Genomic DNA, 17,128 nt, shown 5'->3' with positions numbered 1-17,128 from the left:
CATGTTATACTTTTCCTCAAAAATTCCTTCAGGTGTTTTGTGACTAATCTTCAGCTCTTCCTAAAGACTCTAAAATCCCATATGAACAAAGGTTGTAAATAGTAGTTTCGTCTTTGCCAGCCCTAAAACCAGTAAAATACTCTTCCTCTATTACCCTTTAACAAGATTTAAGCTTTCACATATTCTGTTAATTATGAGAACACTAGAGATTCAGTATCATTTTGAATCTACGGGTAGAATCTAGTGATGTTTTGTAAATGGAGGCCCTGGGATATGAATTCATCAATTATGTAAAATAGAGACCTTTAAAAACAATTCCAAAAGCCCCTTAAGACAGACTATGATGGTTTACATCAATACAATTACCATTTTCTCCTCTGAAGGTCCAGTTGTGTAAAACAATATGATCTTAAAAGGTCTAATACCCTTTGAAATGCAGGTAAAATTGCCAAAATAAGCTGTATAATTTAACTGAGCTGTTTAGTTTAACTGTCTGAATTTGCTTTCAGTTGGTTTTATACTTTAAGTTGGTTCAGACTCACGTATTTCACCTATGCTCTGTTTCACTGTTGCTGCATCCTTTTACTGAGATTCAGAATTTCATTAGAGGTCATGAGAGTGATTTCAGTTGGAATGTGGAGTACAGCAGCGTTGTTTTCTAAATTGGCACTAAGTACCTGTAGAAAATTTGGGACACGTACTCCTAGGATAAATAATATAAACCCCCCAAAACCTAATACATACAGTTTGTATTATTTTGTAATTGTGAAAAGAAATGTAAACTCTACTAAAATCTTCAGGAAGATAATTAATTAGTTTGAACTGTTAAACTTAGGTCATGTAAGAAAACATCTTTTTCAAAAAAGAATGTTTCTAGTATTTTTAGAACCTGAAAAACAAAGCAATTGTATTTCTTATACTGACTAGATTTTTGTGGGTTGTTTGAAAAGTATAAATATGTTGCGTACTGAACAGCATTGTTTCTTAGAAAACAAAATTTTGGCAATTCCAGAAAGCAGCAGACCGTGTATGCTCATACTCAGCAACAAGTTATTATTTTAGTCTATTTGGAAAACAGTTTGAATTTGAACTACGGCTATGTTTTAAGAGAAAAGGACACCTAAGCAATAGTCTCTCTTTTCCTTCAGACATCTGTATGGTGAATATTAAAGCAATGCTTTGTCTCCAAAGAGTTCAGGCAAAAATCCAAGGCTCAGTATTTTTTCTAAACAGCAACACAAGAAAAAAATTATTCAACTAGTAGGTTTTTATGAATTAATTACCAGGATCTCAGTATTCTTAGGGAAATTCTGTTTCCTGGCTGTCCCCTTCTTGATTCACGCAGTTGACAGTGGTTCAGTATTAGCATTTCTGCAAGAATGAAGTCGAACAGACCTTTTTTTGTTTAAAACACATCCGTCTTGTCTATAATTTGCAGCTGAAGATGGAAACCAAATGTTTTTGGGATGCTACATATGCCTGGAGGTTTTCTGAGCTGTCTTGTCTGCTCTTTTATTCTCCATCAAACTTTAGCTAAAAGGAGAACTTCAGCATTAGCATTTTGTGTCATTTCCGATAGCTGAAAATAGTGCTCAAGTAGCTAAGAGAAAACGAGGGAGAAAGGACAAAATAAGCATCAGCTAATTAGTGGCATGGAAACAGTACTAGTACGCAGCCAGCCCATGAAGTTTCTCTATGACAACCCGCCAGTGGCAAACTTGAAAGCTTCAAGGAAGTATTTTGTACACCCTTTTTCCTAACTCATTAACCATTTAAAATCATCTGTTAGTTTCTCTTCACCTTTTTCTAAGAGCAACATCACTAAACCATGTACTTCAACTGTGATCCTTCAGCTCACTCACAAAAGCAAGAAGTGTGTAAGTTTTGTAGCATTTTAACTAAAGTATATGATTGACAGTATGAGACACTGAAGTGGGGACATGTAAAAGCAAAGAAACATAAAGAAAGGGAAGAGCATTACACCCACCTTGACCATGTAGCAAGAGATAGAATGACAAGATGAAAGAGAATTAAAAGAGAGCCTACAGAACAAGAAGAAAGATACGAAATTTGGAAGCTTCGGTTAAATCCAGGTATAAACCATCCTAAAATGACATGGAGTAAAATAGAGGCTTTAATTTGGGCTATAGCAAATACTTCATGCTAATATATGGCAGGGAAATCTCCCTGCTGCTTCCATTTGGGAAGATGTGCTTTTTGCAACGTCCGTTTTGTCAGTACAGAGGCATGCACACTGGAAAAGTTACTGGCATAACTAACATAGTTATCTGTTCTGGAGAAATGAGACACTTGCAACTAGTTCCCACACTGTTACATATGAAGGCATTTGTATGTTGTATGTACTAAGGGGAATTGTGTATGTACAATGTTTAGAAGCTTACTTTGCATGTTGGATTCTGGTATTAAAATTCTCTTGAGCAACTTTGTTATGTACCTGTGCAAAGAGGGAAGATGCTGCTATCTTTAATGGATCAGTGTCTTTAAATGGAGCCATGAGATGCGTGCTTGTAATTTAAAGATACCTGCAGCTTCTGTCATGGCTGCAGTGCTAAAGAGGTGAGATAAAAGCAGCACCCTGATACTGAAAATCACTCAGACTGTGACGGAGAGTTGCTTGCTAGTTTCCTGGTTCTGCTTGTGGCTACTGGAAGATGTTTATACCTCTGCGTGTCTTTTGTTCTGTTTGTCGTTAACTGTATCTATTTAAACTTGCATTATAATGCTTTCAGTTACTTTGTTTTGACATGAATGGCCTAAATGGATTTAACTTTTGTGGAGATAGATGTATATCAGCATGCTTCTGAGGACTTACATAAGTTTGCATGAAAGAATTATAAATAGAAGAATCAACAGGGTCACTAGAAGTTTAAAATGGATGAAGGATTGCATGAGATGTGGAGCGAATGCAGTAGGGAAGATCTGCTCATATAGGATTTTGGAGAGGGTTTGCAGGTTGTCACCTTTAAAGATAAATTTTGAGACCAATTGATGTAGTGAGGAGGGAGAGGAGACAGTGTGCAGGTGACTGTTTGTCAAAAGGGTTGTCTATTTTTTCTGTCATGCTCTATTACATTATTCACTCTCCCTTGTAAAACTTTCTTCTCATATCTTCCAGCTAGAACACATCAGGACAATTTGCTGTTTTGCTGCTTTCTGTAAATGATCATTACAGACCTAAAGCAGACCACAGGTGGAAATGAGAGAATAAAATCCTATGAAGATCATTCACCATGAAAGGACATTATTAGGTTGATGAAATCTTTCAGTTTTTCCATCAGGAAATCTGAGTGGAATGGAAAGTGTAAGGAAACATCCTCTGCAGTAGCCAACAAGGCAGTAAACAACTCAAGTATGAAACAAAGTATGAACTCTTGTGTAATAGCAGCAGAGCTCAGACAGCTAGGTAATTACAGTTGCACCCCAAGCCCACTCCTACTGACTTCTTCAGTTGTACATTTGGAGTAGGATTAATCTGCTGCCCATTAATCTCCTTTTACCACAGGGAGGTCTGATAGTCCCAGCCTGTGTGTCCCTTCACACAGCTGCTGTGTTTATTAAAAAGAACCAGCCAGAGAAGTGCTTTTATCTTCCTCAAATGTGTCTTCCCTAGCAGAGATTTTTTTTTTTGAGTAAATATCTTATCTTTTGAGACATATAAACTTTCCCTTATGAGGGGGAGATTTCTCCTTTTTCCCTTACACCATTGTTAATGTATGTTGTAATCCATATTTATAAAAATTACTTATAGTAATTACGTAGCTTGTATATAACAGATATCTAGCTGTCTCTTCCAGTTTTTAGCTGAGAGAAATAGCAGTCTTTTTTCTTTGTTTTGGAATTGTGCAGATTTTCATACAAGTGATATTCAAAACAAAAATATGTAATTTATGTATTTTCTTAAAACTGAAGTGTGATCTGAGGACTCTGTAAGCTTCAGTGGTGTCATATTGTTAGAGGCATCGCAAAATAACCATTTTGCTAGAAGGAGGGGAAAAAAACCAACTTGAGACTGCTTTATAATTCATAGGTTCCTCCCTGGGAGACAGTAGTTCATGTATGCATAGATGGTTTTCATAAAAGATACAAGAAAGAATCCCATTAATGCAGGAAAATAAATAGGTGACTCTGGGTTTATCCTAATAGTATAAAGTAAATAGGTCATATAAGCCTGATGCCTTGAGTTCTCCTTACAGGATAAACAACTGTGCCTAAGTCCTGTATTTAGACTCCAGACATAGATTTTCTTTAATTGGAAAATAAATAGTGTGTGTCAGGAAAATAGTTGACTTACATTTTGGCCACCCACGTGGTGTACAGTCTGGCAGAAAAATTGCCCATTCAAGTCTGACCTGTTTCATAATATTGTAAATATCAGATTTAAGCTGGCTGAATCCATTAAAAATTATACCTGGAGATACTTTAGTGGTAATTCCGAAAAAGGTTAAGAGTCATTTCCATCTTCCAAGGGAAATTTGTCACAGACTTACCTGTCAAGTGTTCTTTTTTCACACAGCTGCTGTTACCAGGAGTTTCGTGTACTCGATCGTCTGGGGTGGGTGGTTAGTATGGCAAAGGCAGCTTGCAGAATTTTCTACACATAGTAGTATGAGTTATGGCACAGGATGAGAGGAAGTATTATGATTATTGGTAATCTAGTGATAAAAGAACTATCTTTGGTTCTCTAACACCATTCATGTTAAGAATAATGAATGCACCAGTCAGAGGCTGTATTACAACATGCTGAAGGTGAACACTGTGATACTTTCCAGCACAGATCTTACAGCTGAACTCTCAGTTACTGACATTACAGTGTAGATGGAATTTCATTTTGCCTTATGTCAAAAGTTTTGGTGTTTTGTTTTGGTTTTTAAAATCTATAGAAGTGTAAACAGCTGAAAAAACTTCAATTGTCGGAAGGTAAGTCAATGTATTTGACTTTATTTATTCCCAGAATAAATAAACCCTCTGTTGGGTTGACAGTGAAGACATATCCTGCTAAATTTTGTTGACAATGATCACAGCTTCTAGGACAGTAAAACATTAGTCGTGGAATTGAGATTTGCAGAATATTGGAGAATTTTAAAGGTGGTTAACACAGAATGAAAAGTATACAGCTAAGTAACCTCTCTTTCCACAGTGCCTTCTACTTGCTTCCCTTCATATATATATACATTTTTATATATGTGTGTGTGTATATGTATGTACACATATAAATAAGATGGGTCAAGGAAATCTTGAGATGTAGTTTACTGTGCTCAGTCCACACCATCTGATTTTTCAACTGCAATAAAGCATTATTGTAGCAACTGCAATAAAACAGTCGTCATGGAAATAGGGCCAGGGATGTAAAGTGTATTAACTTCTGTTTAAGAGAAAAAAAGCCTGAGATAGGTCCTGGTGCTTGGTCTTTGTGCTTGAAGGAGTTGCTTGTGTTTGCTGCTGTCCAACCCAGCCTGCATCAGCCACAAAGAGCTTGTACAATGTCTAGTAACTTCCTAGTACTGCTCTGAATTCCCTCCTTTCGTTGTCCTTCCATTATAATGCCTGAAACAGGGCAAGTGTGCTTAGTGTGATCCCTGCATCTGGATCTGCTGGCCTGTGATGTGATTCCTTTAGTCATACAGCCCCAAAGTGAAAATTTAATGTTTCCTTCATGTTCTGTTCATTCTTGCTTTTGGTGCCTGTTTTCAGGCAACCTATTCTCCAGGTATGAATGTCTGCCTCTAAGTGTTCCAAAGACTGTCCCTGCCCACCTGCTCCAGTTTATTAGCTGGTGTGGTGGGGGTGTTTAGCCATAGTTGTAGTGCCTTCATGGTTTTGTTTATATTCTCTTTCCATTGATGTCTAATGGAAGAACTGATATTATGGTGTTTAAGAATTTGGAAAGAAAACCATTCCATTGGATAGTGGAAATGTCTCCAAAGTATTTTTGATGTAGAAACACCTTTTATGTTGCAAGAGAATGCAGCTCTATCTGGCTGTTGCCTGAAAACACATGTAACACAGATCTGTTCCTCTGCAGTTTTGCCCTTGGGCTGTAAATGTGGCACTCTGTGTCGGGAGTGAAGTAGCAATAAAGAATGCAGAAGTTCAGCATTATGACACCAATGCTCTTGTGTCAGTGTTTTCCTCTGCACAAACAGAATGAGGTCACTTCAGGTAAAAGAAAACTATTTCAATCACAGGAGAAAAATGTGTGAGAGAGATTTGTAGACACAGAAAGCAAGCCAGCCTTTTGCAGCCTTCTCTAACTTAATAAATTAATAAACAGCTGTTTGGCTTTTCAAATTTTCTCAGCAGTAAGTGTGGCTAATCAATTTTTAATGCAACAATTAAAAAGATAGGAAAACTGCTATCCAGCTTTCACCAGAATAATTGATTTCTGCGAGGCCTCAACTATCTTAACTGTGGTGCTTCAGTGTAAGAGTTCTGTGTAGATAAGATGAGTAGATCTAATGGAAGTCAGAGGAAAACATAGCTATGTTTATTTTAAAAAGTCTTCCGAAATGTTACTGGCAACCTAATGGCTCAAAAATGAGGCCACTGTGTATTTTGGATTGCAGGCATTTATTCTGCCTGCATATTTATGAGGAATGCAAATAAAAAAACATCTGAAATATTTGGCAACTAGGGCTGCAAATAATGCTTCTGTAACTACAGTAAGAATAAAATGAAGCAGTAATTATATGTGTTTAAACACCAAATCTGCTGAACTTTTCACTTGAAAAATACAATGTCCAAAACCATAGGAATTCCCAAACTTGGTGTGTTATGAGCTAGAACTGAGGCTGGTATTACCAGAGCATCCAAAGCAGTAGTGCAGCACTGCTATCCTGAGGTAGCTGGTGGTAGATTATACCTTGGGGTGGGCAGAAAGAGGAAGGCTTCTATTACCTAATCTCGGGAGTTTAGTGGAAGTGCTGAAATGAGAGGCTGCTCTCTGGTTTTAGTTTAGTTACATATCACTGAGGATGAAGCTGATGATCTCATAGATGATTTCTCTTACACAGTCAGTAGCTTAGATCACCTGTTCTCACGTTCATAAAAACAGAATGTGCTCACAGATAACTGCAAAATTTGCCCATCTCCTTAAGATACACCTGGAAAGGATTTAATCAATTTTTAAGCTCCTTAGGAGGCCCAGGGTGCATTGCCCTGTCCCTGCGTTCATTCACATGCCTGTAGCATTACTTATGTAGATACACTACAGGTGAAATACCTGCTGGTAGCAAAGAATGGTACTGAAATGCTCTGCTTCTGTTTTGCCAGGTAACTGCGTTTTGTGATGTTGATGAAAAGAAAATAACAAGAGGATTCTACACTTACGAAGAATCTGAGGTTAGTTACAAGTGCTCTTGCATTCTTTACTGTGATCTGGAAGGGTTCTGGGAAATGTGATGAAAGAATACATCACTGATTTTAAATATTGTATAGCAATTCATTTTGGGAAGGAGGCTGTGACACAAGACTAGAGAGCTGGGGCTTGATAATGGAGTGCGAACTATGGAGCCAGAACTATGGACCTCACACTCACTGAAGTCAGTTTAGAAAGGCAAAAATATATATATACTCTGAAAGTGTTCTGATGATGGGCTAAAACATAGCCTCCACTGACAGTTTTTCTTCTAAGTGGGAGTAGAATTTGGCTCAAGATGGGTAAAAGTCAAGTTTCTATTAAAATAAAGAGAGCTTCTGCGATTAATTGTAACCTATCTGTATATTATATTGTATCTGAATAAAACTTTGGTAGGTTCCTTGGGAGCCTAAAATTGTAGGCAGCAGCATTTTACTCCCTAGACAAGGAAGCATGATACTTAGATGGCAATAAACAAACCATATAGGAAAAAAAAAAATGTCTTGTTGCAGTATTAATTCCACAATAGCAATTAACTCAAGACCTGGAGCAAAGTTGCATCCAGATTCAGTCCCTGCAACAGTTGGTGAAAAGACAGTTCTTGGTTCCCCTGGGCATTGGGTCAGGTCCTGTGAGCGCAGACTTCCAGGAGCGCAGTTTGACGTTACAGCGCAGCCGGTCTCACTGCAGGGGTGGTCTGACTTCACTCGCTGGCCTCAGCCACACACTCCCACTGCTTTGTTTATAATGGGTCTAGCAATCCTGCGGCGAAAGGATGACTTGATTCAGTTAGCTGATCTGGCAGAAAAGGAACCCTCAAAATAAAAAGTTCTCCAGCAAGTTATCTTGTGAATCAAATTACCCTGAGGTTGCATGATCCTTCTATCTGATGGGAGTAGGACTGAGGGAGGGCTAGAAGGAGAGGAGGGGCACCTCCACAGATATGGCTTGTGGTTAGACTACAGTAACTGTAAAATCAAATTCTATACTGGGAAGCTAATGAGTGCTTTCAGCTGCATGAAAGCAATTGGAGTTCTGGTTTTTGACCCGGAATACCGAGGACTCACTAACTACCAGCGCAGTGATACTGTCAGTGTAATTGTTACAGATCCTGGGCATTTGTCTTCCTAAGACATATCCATCCTCTCAGATCAATCATAAAGAAGATTGTACTGCAACCTGTTGTGAATCCTTAGAGAATTCTGCAGCTTGGATCCATGGTGAAGTCCCAGCTGGGCATAAGCCATTTAAACAGCTCCCACTGAGAGGGAAAGATTCTCCTTTGTATCTGCTGTTGTGCCTGCTCTGATGCTTCTCTGATGGCACAGTAAGCTGATGCAGCTCACTAAAGTGGCAGAAAATTAACCTGCCAAAAAAAAGAAAGAACATACTTTTTATGGGGTAGGCTATTAAAGCAGCACACCTTGCAATCGGATCAAAGAGGGAATTGTTTGGTAAAGGGCTAAAAGTAGAGCTTGGAGGTGAGGAAGAAGCAGCGGAGGAGTGAGACCTTCTCCTTTCAACAGCAGAAAGCTCTTCATTCTGATCTGATGCAACGTGCAACTTCGTTCAAAGAAACACAATTGTATTGAAAGAGTATGGTAAGAAAACCAGGGGTACTTGAAACTCCTGGCAAAATGGTGAGCAGAAGCATGTGAGCAGCTGGACTATTTAGCATGAAGTCTTAAAATAATCTTTTCCCTTTTTAGTGTTTCGTAGCTCTTAAAACTAAGCTAACAAGTAACGCTGTGTGTCTCTGCTGAAGTCTGCTGATTTTTCCTGCAGGTGAGACCAAAACCAAAAATTCCTATATGTCACTTCAGAGACGCGACTCCACCGTTCATTATCTGCGTGAAGCTGGTGAGCACCACCTTTAGCCTCAGCTTTATGTGTAAAATCAGTATTTGCTCCATATGAAAATGAATTTCTATTTACTGTAAGTAGCTTTTCCCAGAAGCTTTTACTATGCTTTTTTTATCAGATTGATTGTGCAGAGTATTTCAGGGATTTAAAACAGCAGCATTAAGTAAAGTAGTATTCAGAATAATGCAAGGTACAGCTTCTGTAAAGGAGCTTGGATCTGTTTTACTTTCTTGCCCAACAATATTATATAGACAAATGAGCATATATAGTCAGCCTCCTGGCCTTGTTTTTTCCTAATGTTTTGCAGCCCTATGTATGGCAAAGGCTTTGTTTTTTAAATGAGACCTTAAAAGCTGCTTTGTTTGGCAGTGCCAGTCTGAAGCCTCTTCTGTGCCTGACTGTGGTAACTTTCTTATTTCAACTGGTTTAATTGACCTAATAACATAATTAGAAGATGATAACCAGCAGTTATTTTGCTGTCATATTTAAAATAGCAAAGCACAGTGTATGGGATAACACAGAAGTTTTAAAGCAACATAACACATAGATTCTAGTTGCAATCAGTAATAAAAAAGTCTCTTAGCAGTAACTAAAACCTGTTGCTACATTTGCTAAACACCAACATTCTAACGCTGGACTAGATCTGTTCAGAGGTTGATTAGCTGAATCTCATCTCATCAGGTACAGTCTGCTTTTAACCTAGCACTCCCAACTTTACAATCAGCTCTGAGATCGTGAGTTGTAAAGCCAGACTGAAAGTACCTTAGGGCATTATCATGTACAGTTGGTTGATAAACTCTGGATAAACTAGTAATATTACAACTAATTTAATTTTTCATACTACATAAAATGGTGGGTGGAAGTCCCTAGACAAAACATCTGTGCAACGTGTTATAAAGCACATTTAATTTGTGAAGCCCTTACAATGAGACTATTATACCATATCTTGCCTGAAAACTCTGGTCTGTGACTTCAGTTGTGATTTCAGTGTGTTTTTCCACTCATGGCCACTGAGCATTTTCTACTTGCTGATCACAGAACACTATAGGCCACCGTATCATTTAAGTAATATGGAGTATTTTCTTTGAAAATACAATTTGACCTACTTGAAAGAGTTTTAGAGTTTGTAAGTTGCTTCTAAAAGCTGTCTTTGAAGCAGCTCACTTTTTAGGAGAATTTAAGAAAGTCAATAGCCATTCGTACGGAGCCAAATCTCTAGAACCTGCAGGCAAGTTACCTCCTTACCCCTCTCACTTCATGACTGAATTACACAGTTGGCTACTGTGAAAGTTGGTGTTACAAGAGCTGACGGCAGAACCACCCTAGTGCAGAGGTAAAGAAAGATCAATGCGCATGGAGATCCAGCAGCTTTATACACCAGGAAACAAAACAGTGGCCAAACAGACAGGAATGATGCTGATAATAAACCTGCATAGTGACAGTCTATAATGGAGTTACATTGCTACAGATTTTAAACATACTGATACCTGCTAATAATATGAACCTCACAGTACACTTATGTCATGATACCATATTATTATTTTAATATTATGAAGACAGGGAATCAGGTTGTTAGAAAACCAAATTTATAATAAAGAACTGAAACAATTTTTTTATGTTAGCAGTGCTTAATACCCTGTTATCACCTGAGAAACCACAGACAATGTAAGAAAGAAATAAAAACCATAAATATATCTGTACCAAAGTGTAGGAAGTGTAAAACCCAGTGGAGAGAAGAGGAATCAGAGGGTCTGAGGAAGCAGCAGCATTCAGAGTCCAACTCCAGAACCGAGTCTGCTGCACCCTCCTTTTCTCTACCGTTGGGTTTCGCAGTTGATCTTAAGGAATGGTTTTCAGCAAGCTCTTTCAGCCATTGTCATAACTGCTGTATTTTCTTACTGTAGGGAGTCTTTGTGGAGCCTGTCAGGATCTGTGAAATCCCACTCTTACTACTTGCAAGGCTGGGGCTGGACTGAAATGGCCACAATTTTCAGTAGTAGTTTTGTCCTGGAAAGTAGACTTCTACCAAAACAAAACAAGTTGGTAAATGTCTGTGGTTTAAAACATTCAGGTATCCTGTCTGCAGGAGCTTTCAAGCTTCTAGATCTGACCACTAAAGAAAATGGGTTGAGAAGAGCAGAGTATTGAACTTTTTCATTCATCTGTGTTGATATTGTGCAGGCCAAGTATAATGCTGAGGGTTTGTCTTCACTGTATTTATAGGTTCAGTTTGCCTTGCTTTCTGTGCAGCCCACATCTGAACGAACAGCTAAAGACAAAATTTCCCACTTGCTTTTCTTTAATCACCTTTTCTACATTTCCTCTTCCTATATGCTTTTTGAATGTAGGAGGATAGGAAAAAGTAGGGTAGGGGATAAGTACATAAAATACTAAGACTCTGTCAAATAAGAGATGTTGTCTTTTTTGAGATAGCTATTGCTGCCTCTCTGATGCTATTCACCCAGATTTAGCAAATCAAACTGTGCAAAAAAATGTTGCTGTTCCAAGTTAAAGTCCCAGGCTGATGTGAAGGACTACCTCTGCAAAAAGGCTGCTATCCTTGTGCATACTGGGGAGGGGGCGGGGGGGAAACAAAACTCTGGTGTTTGAGAGGTTACAAATGACCTGTATTTTCAAACTATGTAGGGCAAGTAGCTTTACTCAGCTCTGTGTTTCAGGTCATGCAGCAAGCAAACATACAAAAACCCCAGTGAGCGCACGGACCTATCTTGTGTAGACAGCTGCCAGTGCAACAGCTACAACCTAGCTCCATGGAACGGTCGGAAGTTTATGTAAGGCAGAATTAGCTGCAGATCTCTTAGCGAATTTCTTACGCAAAAGTCATTAACAAATTCCTGAACATCCTAGACTTCCAAATTTAGCTTTATTATTTACCATCCTTCTGAAGAAGAAAGTGTCCTGGGGCCTTATTGTCTTTATTTTGCTGTTCATGGTAGGGGATTATTTTTAGTTTTGATAGAGACAAAACTTACATGTTTATGTGCAGCTCTAAGAGGGTAATTTTGAAGATTAGCTATGTTTATTAAGTGGGTTGTTCACAAGAAATGACTCTGCTGGCCATGTACTTGGAGCAGTGTTTGCTTATTTATTTTTTCAGGCAGTTCCTCCCTTGCTAGCCCTGGCATTACTTGGCTACCATATAAAATAATTTTTGAAAAAGCAGTCATCTTATGTGAGCTTTGATCACTTTGTATTTTAAAATGGCTTCACAAAGGGCTGTAGCTGAAATTCTGCTCTCTGTGTGTGCATAAGTCTTTGCTGAAGAGGATAAAATTGTGGCTTCAGCTCGTCAAAATTGTGTAGCAGCCTGCAGGACCACTTCACCTAAGGGTTTGCACTGTGTATTTTCTCTCGCTTTGAGGTAAAAGCGAAACGCTTAGAAATCACGTATTGTGTCCTGTTTTGGCATGGTTTCCAAGTGCTTGAAATGAAAGGGATTTTTATTTTTCTGTCTCAGTAATTAAAATAGTTTCATTGTATAAAGTTTTCAGTAAATTTACTGTTAGACCAGTTCTTGTAAAACCCTGCCTTGTTCTGTTACCTCAGTCTTCTGCTCTGGGAATGTAGGATTTGTTTTTAACTCTCCCACTTAATTTAGCATCTGGGCTCTTTTATATATATATATATATATATACACATATATATTTTTAACCCTTCTTTAGAGCACTTTTCTGCAAGCTAAATGCAACTGGTTTGTACCCTATGTCCTAACTTGCAAAATGTTGGGTTTATGAAATCATTAGTGGAGGCTAAAGGTCGTAATCAAGGCCTACATTTCTGAGTAGAATTCCCTGTTGACGTGAGTGGTAAGTTTTGCAGATGGACCAGTGACAGTTTGGGGTCTTAACTGAACTGCAAAACTAGGACCCAGTCCTTCAAAGTATTAAATACCATCAAGTATTCTTGATTTCAAGAAGTAAAAAATAAAAGTACTCAACATCTTTCACAATCGTCAGGGCTTTATTGCTCCGATAAGAAATTGGTTACCTTGGGGAAGTGGAGCCCTTGCTTAAAAAGCCTCGTGCCATGGCCCTCTCCTGCCCTTCTCCGAATTATTCATTAGCTATTCTTATTTTTTTTTATGGTTAATAAACATCAGAGCTCAATTATGAATTTGATGACTGGTGGATTATGTTTTTTGTTGAAGTTCTGGAACAGATTATGTCATCTTTGTATTTTTTGTCATTGCTAGTGGCAATCGAAGGACATGGCAGGTAGATGAGAATCGTGCAGCAGAAAGGGAGTTAATCTGTGATCCCGAGGCACAGCATGCTGGTTTGGGCAAGAGGTTTGAAATGGACACATGCAGTGTTTCCTTTCCTACATAAATTCAGGCAGCAGAAACAATGCAGAGGTTTGGAGAAGACAGGTCAGCTCGTTTTGTTACTGGACTCCCTGCTGCTGGGGACGGTGGTGTTCCCGAAGGGAAGGTTCCCAGCAACGCCCAGTTTCTGAACACAGGTTCATTAAAGATCCCAGAGCAATTCTTTGAATCCAATTATTCTAGCCAAAATCTAGCGTTCTACCTCCTTGAATTCCACAGTTTCAGTTGGACTCTGTTTTTGTAACTTCCTGTCCTAAACACTTGCAGTACTGTTGTGCATTATTAAAACTTCAGTATTGCTGCTCTGGGCCAACCAAAAGAACACTAGCAATCTCTTTACCTATCTCATATAGTATTATGAGCTTTAATTCTTTTTTTCTTTTATGGTGACATGCCTGAAGATCAGCAGAATTAAGGACTCCAGGAAGACCAAAGTAGAAAGGCTAAGAAATGCTGAAGTTGGTGTGTTTTTTTTAATGACATCACTGCCTTGCAAGATTGCTCATGGAGCAAACCTACCAGGTTCCTGTTCAGATAATGTAACTGGGGCTCAAAGGAAACACCTTTAACTATGCAAAATATTTCAGCTGCTTGATGAAGGGTTTGTTTCACCAGCCATGCTAATCATTGTTCAACATCTACAAAAATCACCATTTTGTCAAACTCATTCCCTCGGTCCATTCTCTGAAAATGCCTGCAGTAGAAAACAAAATGTGCAGATTGCTATCTGCAGGGCTTAGTCTAGCCCTTGTGTTCTACATCGCAGCATGAGAATGAGTTGTCAAACCTCCCCTCCTGCACCCCCAACATATTAATTTGAACAGTAAGTTTTCAACATACACTTAATTTTTGAACGGAAACGTTTCTGAGCCTTGGTTTATTTATGTTTAGTTCTGCAAATGGGACTTTCTTCTGTGGTCTAAATAACCAAAATAACCAAAACCTGTTACAACCTGAAATATGTTTGTCTGGTTGGTCTAATTCTCTTTTTCTTTCCCTCACAGGATTTGACAGGTGGAGCATTTGAAACAAACCTGAACACGCTGAACTTGAAGGAAGGGGTCGATTACTATCACTTTAACTAAAAACCAAGGTAAGGCAGTGATACCAAAGCTGTGTTATCCTGTGTACCTGTGCGTAGAAAGACTAAAGTATTCAGAGGTTTAGAATTTTTTAGTAATTTGTGCTTCATTAAATTAATCTTTGTGCTGAGTAAACCCTTTCTAAGGGAGGTCCTAGTTGTACCACGGATAATGCTATTTGCTCATTTTACTATTGCATATCACTTGTTTACCAGACTCAGCTTGATTGTTAAATTGTATTTCTAATTTAAATAACCATCAAATACAGCCCATAAGACTACAAGAGGACTGTTACCATAGGGAAGCCTTAAAAATGCATCAAGCAAAGCCTGTAACCACTGGAAGTGTAAAGAGAGGTTTCTGTCAAACATTGCTTGGGGCCCTCAGCCCTTCCCTGCCACTGGCTCCTTTCCTGCTACTGGGAGCAGCAGCTGGTGTTTGCGAGGTGACGCTCTGCACCGGGCGGGCGCGGGGATTCAGCTGCAGCATCCTCCGGCTCGGGGCTGCAGCTGGATGATCCTATCTACAGATGCTCACAATTCTCACTGGACCTTCTCAGGGTTTTCTGAATAAGGAGACTTTGCCAACACAACTCGTGTTTTTCTTGCAGCAGGGACCTATAGGTGTCACTCTGCAAAACCAAGATCTCTCAAGAGTGTTACTAGAAACTTCCATTTCAATGACAGTGTAACAACACCAGGGCTGTGGGTTCAGGAGTATTTCTTCTGCAGCAAAGCCCATGAGCAGCCCCAGTGCCAGCTCAGCCTGGGGCACAGCTCTGTGAATTGAGTGCTGCTTGTCTGACAGCTGGGCAGTGAGTAACACCCATCGACACGGAGTCTCATCTGCCAGTCCAGGCTGCAAGGCTGCTTAAGAAGTACTGAATAATATAACTTCTAGTTATCTTCTTAAAAAGGAAAAAGAATCTTAGAGACAGACAGATTGTAGTTTGGGAAATGAACACCTGCAGTAGAAGACTTTGTAGCAGGTCGTAGAGAAATGGACTTGGTTTTAGTTCTGCTGCCTGAATTTTTCCTTCCTTTCACATTTTCATAGATGTGTGTGTACATATACATACACACCCATGCAGCCACTGTTCTACGTGAAGTGCTGGGATAGTGGGATTTAATTAAGAGCCATCAAATAACACAGTATAATTAAAATACCATGTTTGCCTGTGCATTTGTCCTTCCCATCACGTTAGTCTTACTAAAGATAAACGTTATAACCATTTCATTTTATAGTCAATAAGAAATGGTCTAAATTCCTAGCAGTTGCCTGAAGTACTAATTCACCTCTATTCTTCAAGGGAAAAAAATAAAACTTTAGTCCCTAAAGCAAGTTTACCACACAAAACATTTCCTTAAATGAGGTATATAAAGAGCTATTAAGAGAGGCTTTGACTTTAGCTGAAGTGAAACCTGGATATTTTGTTCGACTATGACACAGGAATGACAGACTTATCCACAGAGACACTTTATGCTCAGGAAGATTTCATTATCACTAGGTGTTGCCACATTCTTACCTCTGACAAACAATTCTTTTAAGAGACTAATGCAGCAAGTCAGGTTTAATACTTCATGTGTGTACAGCAAGCACAGGGTGAATGGCTCCATTCAGAGTTACAGAAGTATAAATCATCGACATCAAAAAAAACCCCAGGTCACTTGTGACAGAAGTATGAAGAGAAACCGCCATCTTGTGGCTACAGATAATGACTTTAAAAACTGAAAACATAATGAATATTTGTTGCCTTCTTATGGCATATCTGCACAATGCTTTAAGACATAATTTCTGCTTCTTGTTTTGTTAACCAGAGCACTTCGCAGCTTGTGCTGACAATCCAGTTTGTCAGGATGCCGCAGCACAAACTCTTCCAGTCCTAATGGCACCTGAACCACGAGCTTCAGTTTACAAACCAGCAGCCAGCGCCTGCAGCTTCACTGTGCTGAACTCTGCAGGAGAGAGAGAAAAAAGAGGTCACACAGAGTAGGCATGTACCGTGATTTTAACAGTATCCCAATCATGTAATTAAGGAAACTAAACAGAGAAGAAAATATAGACGTACAAAGCTATAATATTTACAGTCCGTAATTTTTAACTACCCTCTAGCAAATTGTATTTGTACAAGTTTTAAAGGAATGATAAGTGTTGGTTTCAGCTGAAATTAACCTCATTCACCTTTTCATAATGTTATGCTTGGCTTCCTCTATTGTTTCTCCTGTGTTCTCAGGATAGGGGAGCTCTGGCAGAAGAGCAGTGTTGTGCACTCCTGTGCGAGCACATCCGGACAGCTCTGAAAAGTCCTGCACGTTCACTGTCACTCTGAGTGAACTCCAGCAGTTCTCAGGGCAGTTGCAGGGTTAACTCTTTTTGCTAGTAGTTACACTATTTGCTTATGTTAAAAGAGGAGGAAAAGGCAAAGTTCCAAATTCAGCACATAAGTTCCCGATTACAGGTGAT

General features: G+C 39.0%; 2 protein-coding genes across 8 annotated transcripts in view; one reads left to right on the top strand and one right to left on the bottom strand.

The window, feature by feature from the left end:
- Positions 1–17,128, top strand: part of QTGAL (queuosine-tRNA galactosyltransferase) — a 187,192-nt gene that overhangs the window by 110,439 nt on the left and 59,625 nt on the right. For 2 of the 7 annotated variants that reach the window (XR_012631499.1, XM_074888793.1), the window contains exons 10-12: positions 7,291–7,359; positions 9,161–9,235; positions 14,588–14,676. Coding sequence is in view for 2 of the 7 variants with exons in the window: in XM_074888793.1 (XP_074744894.1) it covers positions 7,291–7,359; positions 9,161–9,235; positions 14,588–14,668 (225 nt within the window). In the remaining 5 variants the exon portion in view is untranslated. Of the gene's footprint in view, positions 1–7,290; positions 7,360–9,160; positions 9,236–13,984; positions 14,677–16,482; positions 16,615–17,128 lie in introns of those variants that run through there. The other 5 variants (XR_012631498.1, XR_012631496.1, XR_012631497.1 and 2 more) reach the window with 5 other exon arrangements.
- Positions 16,221–17,128, bottom strand: part of TBCD (tubulin folding cofactor D) — a 129,277-nt gene continuing 128,369 nt past the window's right edge. The window contains exon 40 of the mRNA XM_074888789.1: positions 16,221–16,620. Within this exon, the coding sequence (XP_074744890.1) occupies positions 16,606–16,620 (15 nt within the window). The 3' untranslated portion in view covers positions 16,221–16,605. The remainder of the gene's footprint in view (positions 16,621–17,128) is intronic.

This window comes from Strix uralensis, chromosome 19, assembly GCF_047716275.1.
Source record: "Strix uralensis isolate ZFMK-TIS-50842 chromosome 19, bStrUra1, whole genome shotgun sequence".
NCBI classification, from domain to species: Eukaryota; Metazoa; Chordata; class Aves; order Strigiformes; family Strigidae; genus Strix; species Strix uralensis.
Note: the sequence above shows the minus strand (reverse complement) of the source record. Positions and strands in the feature narration are given on the sequence as shown.